General features: G+C 32.0%; 1 protein-coding gene across 2 annotated transcripts in view; it reads right to left on the bottom strand.

The window, feature by feature from the left end:
- Positions 1–11028, bottom strand: part of LOC106680400 (mitochondrial potassium channel ATP-binding subunit) — a 47312-nt gene that overhangs the window by 9213 nt on the left and 27071 nt on the right. For both annotated transcript variants that reach the window (XM_014420095.2, XM_067050547.1), the window contains 3 exons: positions 10012–10115; positions 4673–4847; positions 3046–3224 (listed from right to left, as the gene is read on the bottom strand). In XM_014420095.2, the coding sequence (XP_014275581.1) occupies positions 3046–3224; positions 4673–4847; positions 10012–10115 (458 nt within the window). The remainder of the gene's footprint in view (positions 1–3045; positions 3225–4672; positions 4848–10011; positions 10116–11028) is intronic.

The following is an 11028-nucleotide window of genomic DNA, read 5'->3' as shown; positions in this document are numbered from 1 at the left end:
TATAAACTATTTTATAGTAAATTTAACTAGCTTTAATTTGAGCGCTGGCAGACATCTATACGTCCAATTGTTTCTAAAATGAAGTTGTTCATATATCAAACTTTTTGTCCGAACAACTATAAATCAATTTATTTTAGCAAATATCATGAAAACTACAATTCCTACGAAGGTAAAGGTAATAAACTTCTGTATAGTCCATTAAACTAGCTTTAATTTGAGTGCTAATAGACATCTGTAAGTCACATAGTTCCTGAGATATAGATTTCTCAAAATAAATTAAGTAACTACTAATCTTTCAGTAGATTTTTAAGAAATTTTGGTTTTTAAAAAGCTATTTCTCGAGAACTATTGGACGTAAATAGCTCTTTTAGGGCTAATATTTCAGAAAATTTACTCTTCTTTAAATAATTTTCTCTTAGATTTTCTAGTGTTGTTGGTAGTTTTTAAGATATAGAGCTCCGAATGAAAAATTAATGTTTTTTTAAGGCTTTGAATCAGCCGCTAATATTTTATTCCCCCTACTTATAATTGGCAGACTCATCAATTTTGACAAGTAATTATACCTAATTTTCATCAATGTAATCAAAAATTGGGGTGAGATAACTACCTTTTTTTCTTCCCGGCTCTTGTACTATTAATTGTATCAAATTTGTGGTACAATGTTTGTTCAATATTCACAATACAGAAAATTTAGAAATAAAAACTATTTAAATTAGGAACTTACAATGAATACAGAGTGCATAAAAAAATGTAATTTAAATCCTAATATTAAGAGAAAAAAAAATAAGATATTATATTATATAATATATTATAATACAAGGCTAAATGACACCGAAAAAAATTTAAACAATTCCTTAGTATTAAGTTTATTAGTGATGTAATAAGGAGCATCAAGGATTTTATGGAGGATTTTGGATTGTAAGGATTGAATAGGGAGGAATTTGATAGAGCTCCAGAGCTCAATTCCATATGTCCAAATTGGTCTGATTATCATAGTATATAATAATTTTTTGTAGTGAATGGGAAGTTTAGAGCATTTGTCAAGTAGGTGTTGTAGGAATCAAAATCTAAGAGCAGTTTCTAGCCGTTTCAGTCTTGTATAGGGATTCCAAGTAAGTCTCTTGTCGAGATGGAGTCCTAAGTAGTGAATCTGTTCAATAGGCATTAGTGGAATATTTAAGGAGGATACTGTAGGATAGGAGGGTAGAGGTTTACCACAGAGAGTAAAGGTGATCTGGTGGATTTTTTTAGGATTTATTTTGATTCTCCAGTTATAACACCATTCTTCAATGGATGTGTCTGTAGAGTTTGTGATGCATTAGTAGGGTCGTTGTTTACAGACAGTACACATGTCTCATGAGCCTATGTTGTTAGGACTGTGTTAGGGTGGGGTGGGATATCAGCTGTATAAACCGTATAGAGAATGGGACCTAAGATACTACCTTGAGGAACACCGGCGGACTGAGAAAAGGGAGATGAGTAGGCCAGGTTATGATGATTTACTTAAAAGGTTCTAGCAGAGAGGCAGGAGCGGATCAAAAGGAAATATGTAGGGGGAAGGAATTGACGAAGTTTATAGAGCAGTCCTGAATGCCAAACTCAATCAAAAGCTTGTTCAACATCGAGGAAGACTCCCGTGCAGTACATTCCGCGCTCCAATGTGGAAGATATGACATCAACCACTCAATGACATTGTTACATGGCAGAATGGGATGTTCTCAATCCAAGCTGGTGGTCAGGAATAACATGATATGAATCAAGGATTGGATAGAGGCGTTTTAATAAGTTTTTCAAGGATTTTGCCCATAATGAGCAGATGGGAAATAGGACAGTAGGAAGATGGATACTCAAGTGGCTTGGAGGGTTTGGGAAACATTTTTATTATAGATATTTTCCAAGGGTTGGGGAAATAGGTGGATTGGAGGGTAGCAATATAGATATAGGTAAGGAATAGGATGGATTTGTAAGAGAGTTGTTTCAGAATAAGGTATGTGATAATATCATGGCCAGGAGCTTTTTTGGAAGGTAAATGGTGGATGATGTTCATTATTTCTGAGGGATGAAAAGCTTTAGGAGGAAGGGTCATATGGAATGGAATCTTAATTAATTAACAGTTTTTAACTGTACTATAATTTTTTCCTCGTATGCCCTGAAGGATTTTTAAGATAATTTCCAGTCTTTTCTAAAAGTAACTGGAAAGCAAGAGAGAAAACACGATTACATTAAACAAATATTAATAATGGTGTAACATTTCTGATTATATATACTTAACACAGTAACAGCCCTGACTAAGAAAACTACGATTTTAAAGTTACACTAAATATAATTAAAATCCAATGGATTACATTAATGGAACTCAAATTATCAAATTAATACTCTGAATTTTCAAAGATATCCAGGTAGAAAGAGCATTCTACTAGTAGATACCAGAACACATGTTAGGTTGCGGCTGACTATCAAATTCAAGTAACCTTTTTTAAGTGAAACTTCTATACTGACGTTCTAAAACTCAGAGGAAAAAAAATTATATGGGAATGAGATGAATGAATACATGATATGAAACAGGATGGTGGGGGGGGGGAGAGACAATGCTGGCCAACTCTAGCAGGAAAAGTTTTATTTTGTAATAGTAGAGTAAAAACTTAGAGGAGCTAAACAATCTCTTACAGGAGCAGTGCTGGTATGATTGAGTGAGCTCCTGTCTCCTAGTGTTGTAAAAAATTTCCCTGCTAGAATCGACTTATGAAATGGCTGTTCTATTCTAATCATTACTATTACTGGAACTAATATTTTCTGTTCTAAGTTATAAGAGGGAGGGAAGTTTCACTTCTGTCAGCCAGTACCAAGACTGCCACAATTTTTTTTAATAGACATTTTCATAATGATCAAAATTACAAACTTGATAATACTTGATAATTAGTCTATTGAGATTAGTAATAGATGGATCTATATTTTTTGGTACTATATACAAAGCAGTTTGAGATGATGTCAAATAAGGAATGTTTCATATAAAACATATAAGCTAAAATGATGAAAAAGAATTACCTTGTTGCTTCATCCAAAATTAAAATAGCAGGCTTCTTAATCAAAGCCCTAGCAATAGCAATTCTTTGTTTTTGGCCACCAGATATAGCAACACCACGTTCACCAACTACAGTTTCATATCCCTCTGGAAAACTCCTAATGAATTCATCAGCATTAGCTAACTTGGCAGCTTCATAGACCTAAACAGAACAAAACATCTTAAAAGAGATAGAAATACTTACAAGTAATCCAAAAAGAAACAAACCAAAACATTATTAGAAAATGGATATATGAAGTACGCCTTCAACTAAAGGCCAGATGCAAATTCACTTTTGATTAGCTAGTGGGATGTAGTGGACTGTATGTAATGAAAATAAAACCTGGTTAACAGAAAAGGAAAATCTATTGTCCAAGTTACAAGTAGTAGGGGGTTGCCGAAATAAAACATTTGTAGATGATGGATATTAATTATGCTGAATTAGGTGGACTTACTCCATTCTCCAGTTACTTCCTCCTCATTTCTTGATTTCTCTCTCTCCTCCTCTGCTACGGGGGGGGGGGGAGGGGAGAGCCCTTATGAGTCTCTCTACTCACTCATTTTGCACTAAAGATGATAGTTAAAAAAAAAAAAGAGAACTGCTGTTGGAATAAAACAAGATTGCTCTCTGAAGCCCAGGTTGTTTCTCTTCCACCGAGGGCTGGAGGAGGTAAGCTTTTGTTCTTGGCCACATGGAGCACTGGTAGTGCGTTTCCTATGGAAGCCCCCCAATCCATTTCAGACTTTCAGTTAACCTTAAGTTACCCGAAACAATGGATCATACATACAGAAAAAACAAAGACCAATCTGAACTGAATTTCTTAATAAAGGAATTTATATCTTATTCATTATATGTTGGAACAGTATTAATGACTACAGGATGATCCATATGGCATTTCTTTCCATGGTCAAAACTCTAGTAGTAAACCAGTACTCAACACAGTACATCTTGCTCAACTGTAAGTTCTCCTCCTTGTCCATGATTTTTAAAGATGCTGATAATGTCTCATACTTCTTCTGGCAATTCAGAATATTTTCCTCTTTGAGTTTCTACGTCCCGTTTTCAAAAAAATATTTTTAATTATTCCTCAGAATTGCCAGAACACCCCCTTCCTAGTAGTCATTCTTCCTTATTCTAGTAAAAACTTGTATTTTTTTTTTTTTTCTAGTTGGCACATGACACTCTTATACAGCAATTGCACAGGGCTGAAATCATTTCTTAATACTTTCACTTTTCAGTAGATATTTTCACTGTATTTTGCAATAACAAAGCGCTTCATTCTCTAGAGAAGACATTTTTTCTGCACAATACCATTTATCAAGGATCGAATTCATTCAGACTACTGAAATGGCACATTCATTCCAAGTTTCATAATCTTTTCAATTGCTCTTTAGAGCCTCTTCCACTGAAAATTGTTGGACCTTCCCCGAATGACACTATAACTAATAATATAATAAAGTTAAAATCATAAGTATTAATAAAAACTTAAGATTTAGTCTTCTTTAAAGATCCACAAGCAGCTCTTCATTATGATATATGATTTATTTTGTAAAGTTCCTTGGATATATAGATACTCAAATAAAATGTAAAATTATGTAATAGTCAATTACTTCTTCATCTGTGGCAGTAGGTTTTCCATATTTTATATTTTCCTTGATAGATGTGGCAAAAAGAACAGGTTCTTGGTTAATAATACCAATGGCTGAACTTCTAAGCCAATTTGGATCCAAGTCAGAAATATTAATGCCACCTATTGTAATAGATCCACTGTTTATATCATAAAATCTAAAATAAAAAGTACAACAATTAAAAATGTTAAATATAACATTACATGTTAAATATTATACTACATTTAGAAAGAAATTAAATACATAATTGCTATTTGTGAAGAAATATAAATATTAATAAAAATAATAATAAAGTTTTATTTTATAATCTTAACACTTTCTTGAGATAGGTAATTTTTTTTTTAAATAAATAATTTAATTTCTATCCATTTTAGTCCCAAAACCTTTTATTTTTCTTATAAGTCTGACGTTTTGGCCAATCTGGCCATATTCAGGGACAATCTACTACAAAACAGCTTTTATTACATGATCCTCAAACATTTCAAAATACTTAACATTATTATTCGTAATTTATCTTACCTTAATACAATTTGGAATTATATAATTTAAAAACTCTAACTCCACGCAGGCTATTCTGCCCAGGTCAAAACAACAATTTCTATGAAACATTAAAAACATAAGGTAAAATATATTTTTTTGTTAATAAGTATATCCCACATATGTTTAATTACCTAATTAGTCAATATTCACTTAAAACCAAAATTAAAATCATTTATCACAGTCACTATTCCTTAAAAACTTTTTCACAACAATGCTTGTAACCTTCCTCCACTCAGTTCAAGCATTAAAATTATTTATTATAACTACACTTTTGTCAATTTTCCTCTTTATTTCATTAGTAAAATTCCTATCAAGGCTAATTATAATTATCCACATTCACTGTATCCTATATCATTCATAAATTAATTTTACTTAATATCTGTGCATAGTGTTGGTTTAAATTTCTTGTATCTGTTTTGAAATTCACTGTATAATCAATATTTTCAGATATGTAAATGGATTCAAGTATTTTCCTTTTGAATGTATTATTCTCTTTATGTAAAATCATTGTATTTTCAAAATCAAAAATATGCTGGTTTTTGGTTGCATGCTGTACTAGTGTCGTTTTATTTGGATCCTTCTCCTCGTTTTTCAAATCATTATTGTGTTGATAAATTCTGTCACCCAATAATTGCTTTGTCTCACCTATACATATATATAGCTGGACAATTTAGACAGGGAATTTTATATATTAATCCCGATTGATTTCTTGTATCAATTTTGTCCTTTAATATACTATAATAATTTTTGATTTTATTGTTGGGTCTATGACTCAGAGAGTACTCATCAACATCGTAATCCTTAAATGATTTCTTAATATCTTCAGATAGTCCTTTAATATAATTGAATCCATAATTTTTTTTATTTTTTACTTTATTATTTAATATTTTATTTCCTGTTTCATTTTTTATATTTTTAAGGTTAATTTCCCAAATCTTGTAAATTAATTTTTTTGGGTAAAAATTTTCTAGGAACGTATTAATTATCTTATTTTTTTTATTATAAGTAACCTTACTAAACTATCATCAGTTACTTTAATAGCTTTTTTAATATAATTATTTATTACATTATATTTCATATGATAAGGGTGGCAAGAACAATAATTCAATATTATATTACTACTTGTTTCTTTTTTTGTCCATTCTGTGATTATATTCTTACCCTGTCTTACCACCAACATATCCAAAAATCTTAATTTACCTTCCTTTTCCAATTCCATTGTGAACTTTAATTTTTCATGGTGGCTATTTAGTTCTTCAAGCAATCTATTTACATCCGTTTTCTTTAATATACAAAAAATATCATCTATGTACTTTAGCATAATTTTTACTTGAATACCTGATTTTGAAAGTACATCTTTTATTAGATTATTCATGACTAGTCCTGCAAATGATATTGATAAGCTTTCTCCCATTGGAACTCCAAAAAGCTGGCTGTATATATCACCTTTGTACTTGAAAATGCCATTTTCACAGCATAATTGTATTCCTCCTAGGAACAATTTTTTATTTTTTATATTCGTGTTTGGTTTGATTTCCTCCCATTTTTCATTTTATAAACCAATTTGGGTGGAATATTTGTAAACAATGAGACAACGTCATAAATTATCATCGTCCCATCATCTTCAATTTAAATATCCCTTAGTTTCTGTTTTGCTTCTATTACATTTATAATGTCAATTTCCTTATCTCTGTATACATGAGTGAAGCTATTTTTGAAAGAAAAAAAAAAGGCCCATCAATGCCATTTATAATTGGTCTTAAAGGTTTATTTTCTTTATGTAATTTTATCAGCCCATACATCCTAGAGTGGTAACAATGCTTATTTACCAAACTTTTCATGACTTAATCATCAATAATTTTGTTTTCTCAACATAGTTTTTTATAAATAGAAATATTAATAAAAATAATAATAAAATTGTTAGAATAGATTAATAACTTAATAATGTGACTAGTAAAATACACCATCCAACATATTTAACAGATATATTCCATTACTAAAAATCAACAATACTAATAATAATGATTTAGATAAAATTTACTATTTTTTTATTAAAAGCTTTAAGTAAAATTAAAATTTAAAAAAACTGAATCTAACTTCCAATTAATCTACTAATCAATATTCACTAATGATTTCCTCAATGCTATATTTTTCTAGAGCCATATCAGGTTCAAGAGAAGGAGAAAAATTTCCACTCCTTGCTTCTCAAATACATCATTTTGGGAGTTATTTCATCCAGTCCTGCTTTTATCTCACCAAGTTTCATTTTAGAGATTGCATCCTGAAATCCTTCCTCACTGATAAAATTATCTTCATCAATCATATCAATAATCCTTCACCATCAATCAGAATTAAGGTCTCTCTCTCTCTCCCTTCTAGCACATCTTTGAAATTCTACCTCCATCTTTTCATTATATTTTTCTTCTGTCAGATATAATTACCGACTTTCCCATTGATTCTTTTTACAGATTTTTTTCTTTTCTCGTTCCCTCAATGATTTTGTAGATCTTCTCATTATCTTTTTTTTTTTTTTTTTTTTTTAAGGTAATCCACAGCGAAGCATATGTTTACCTAGTTATCTACAGGTATGAGGAATGAATCTTGACACTCCCACCTTGGTTAGTACGTATCGGCAACTCAGGTAGCCATCAGAGGTTGGCAAAAGGGACCTCTAGGCCCAATTTCTGGACTTGTTCCCCCACCAAATACCAGTATCTACAGGTGACCAACCTATTTTAACCATGGTGGGGGGGTCTAGTTTTTCATTATGAGGGACTGTCACTCCCCAAGGGACTGTCCATGCCCAAGCCGGATTTGAACCAGCGCTCCTCGCAGATCTCAGAACGATAGACCTAGGCCTAACCATCTGAGCCACGGACAGCCCTGATTATATTTCGTGTGTTCCTTCATTCTGAGTCTAAAATCTTCCCACAATTTTTATTTAGCTTGAAGAATTTTTAACCTGACCTCCTTCTTTCTCTTCTTGAATAACTATCATTATTAAGTAATTTGGTAAAAAAAATAAAATATATATATATTGTATTTAATGGAAAGCAATATACTTTTTTTTTTTTTTATTGCAACGGGATTATATTATTTTTATTTAAAAAAAAGAAAATGAAAGGAAATTAAATATAAATAAACAGGATTAAATATAAAACTAATTATAAAAAGTCTGAACAAATACCCTTAACCTCCTACCAGCTCTCAGTTGCAACTAGACTAAGAACAATGGTGGAGATGCTACATGAGCGCTCTCACGAACTCCTTTGATCTGTGTCCAAAAAACCGACTTTCGACGGATCGGCAACAAGCTTAGGCCAACTCCTACCAGCCAAGCCAAGCTACCCATCAACAAGCTCGCATATGCCTGAGTTTGCCAAGGCTTGGCCAACATGTAGATCCACCTTTATATGTAAAGGGGCCTCTACATGTTGCCCAAGCCATGGCGAACTCAGACATGCGCGAGCATGTGGATGGGTGGCTTGTACGAGTTGGCCTAAGCTCGTTGCCGATCCGTCGAAAGTCGGTTTTTGGACACAGATCAAAGGAGTTCGTGAGAGCGCTCGTGTAGCATCTCCACCATTGTTCTTTGTCTAGTTGCAACTGAGAGGTGGTAGGAGGTTAAGGGTATTTGTTCAGACTTTTTATAACTAGTTTTATATTTAATCCTGTTAATTTATATTTAATTTCCTTTCATTTTCTTCTTTTTTTTTTTTAATAAAAATAATATAATCCTGGTGCAATGGCTGAAACCATTTGTACGTCCGCCATGCTTGCCTCTCTGAATAACACTGACATGTGGATGGCCCGCACTTTGTTTACCGAGCATTTGTACAAGCCTCCGATTCGTGGCGAGTGGCCAACATGTGGATCCGCCTTCAGAGTAATTCCCAACTGGGACTTCCAAAGAGCAAAAAGTAACTAAAACAAGCTTGTGTAACTATTCCAAGGTTGTTTGCTGCTTCCAAGTTGTCCCCAGCTACTTAACATTTTATATGTTTTATTTTAGTCGATAATTTTAATATATTACTTTATGTTTTATGCTAACAAAATATATTACTGCATCATAATAAAAAAAAAGTATATTGTTTTCCATTAAATACAATATATTTTTTTTTTTTTACCAAATTACAAATAATGATAGTTATTCAAGAAGAGAAAGAAGGTCAGGTTAAAAATTCTTCTAGCTAAATAAAAATTGTGGGAAGATTTTAGTCACAGAAAGTAGAAACACATGAAATATAATCAGAGCTGTCTGTGGCTCAGATGGTTAGGCCTACGTCTATCGTTCTGAGATCTGCGGGGAGCGCTGTTAAGGGGGAAATTAGAAAAGTTAAAATAAATAGATAGATGATCATAAAATCGATAGCATTTTCGTTTTCTACTCGTCTGAAAATGTCTAATGGGACCCTCATAAATTGATATCGAAAATGGTCAAAAATTAGCAAATTTAAAAAAAAAATCTAATTGATATTTGAATAATATTGTAATCGACTAATTTTTTATTTGATTGAAATAATATTTCAAATATTAGAATACAAAAGTATTCCGATTGCTTATTCTTATTTTTATTCGAATAAAAATGAATTCATCTCTAGTCAATGGAACAAAAACTTTGAATAAAAATGTATTCCTCCCTCGTCAGTCGAATACTTTTTTCCCATCTCTGGTTAATACTAAATGTACAAAAACTGTTAAGTTATTTTGAATATTTTTTAATGTAATAGTTAACAGTTCTTTTGTCCTATATTTTGATCATAAATTAGTATATTTTTTACCTCTCAAGAAGAAGTGCAATTGTTGATTTGCCATTTCCAGATGCCCCTACAACTGCAACTGTTTTACCAGCAGGTAAGGATAAGTTTAACTTTGTTAGAACTGCCTAAAATAGGAAAAAATAAAGTATAAGTGTGTGTGTGTTTATGACATTTCTTGATTCTATTGTTCTCATATTCTTGCCCTACAGTGAAAAACAGTTGTATATAAATATATAGGGTGTTTTTTTAAGCCCGATAGAACTTGAAATTGTAAAAAATAACACAAAAAATTAAATTGTAATCAAAATTTTTTTTTTTATTCGAAAGATCAATACGTGACATTAACATTTGAAAATGATTTCGGGCATATGGGCACCGCGGCTGTTCTTGACGAAGCGCATTCTGGACGTCCAATTTTGGCCGTATGTCACGAATAACACGAACAATGCTGGCCTCCAAGGCGTCAATTGTTGCTGGTTTATCAGCATAAACCAGTAACTTCACGTAGCCCCACAGGAAATAATCGAGAGGTGTCAAATCGCACGACCATATGCGGCAATTTTGCTTATTAACAAACCCGTTAAGCCAAAAATGCGCCTCATCGCTGAACACAATTTTACAGAATGCGCTTCGTCAAGAACAGCCGCGGTGCCCATATGCCCGAAATCATTTTCAAATGTTAATGTCACGTATTGATCTTTCGAATAAAAAAAAAATTTTGATTACAATTTAATTTTTTGTGTTATTTTTTACAATTTCAAGTTCTATCGGGCTTAAAAAAAGACCCTATATATATAACTTACGAGCACTTGGACTGAAAGACTTAAATAAAAGGGAACAGAATTATAACACACGCTTACTAGATATATTCTCGAAAGATACTGGCTAGATAAAGATGATACTGGCTATATTCTCTCTGTAATGCTCCTATATACATTATCAGTGCTTATTTACATGGGGAGTTAGGATTAAGGTTGTATACAGGCCTTGTCCTACCATAACTTTTAAATATGTATATATACTTTAATATGTATATAT

This window comes from Halyomorpha halys, unplaced genomic scaffold, assembly GCF_000696795.3.
Source record: "Halyomorpha halys isolate HHAL.00 unplaced genomic scaffold, Hhal_1.1 Scaffold260.1, whole genome shotgun sequence".
NCBI classification, from domain to species: domain Eukaryota; kingdom Metazoa; phylum Arthropoda; class Insecta; order Hemiptera; family Pentatomidae; genus Halyomorpha; species Halyomorpha halys.
This window is presented reverse-complemented; position numbering and strand designations above follow the sequence as displayed.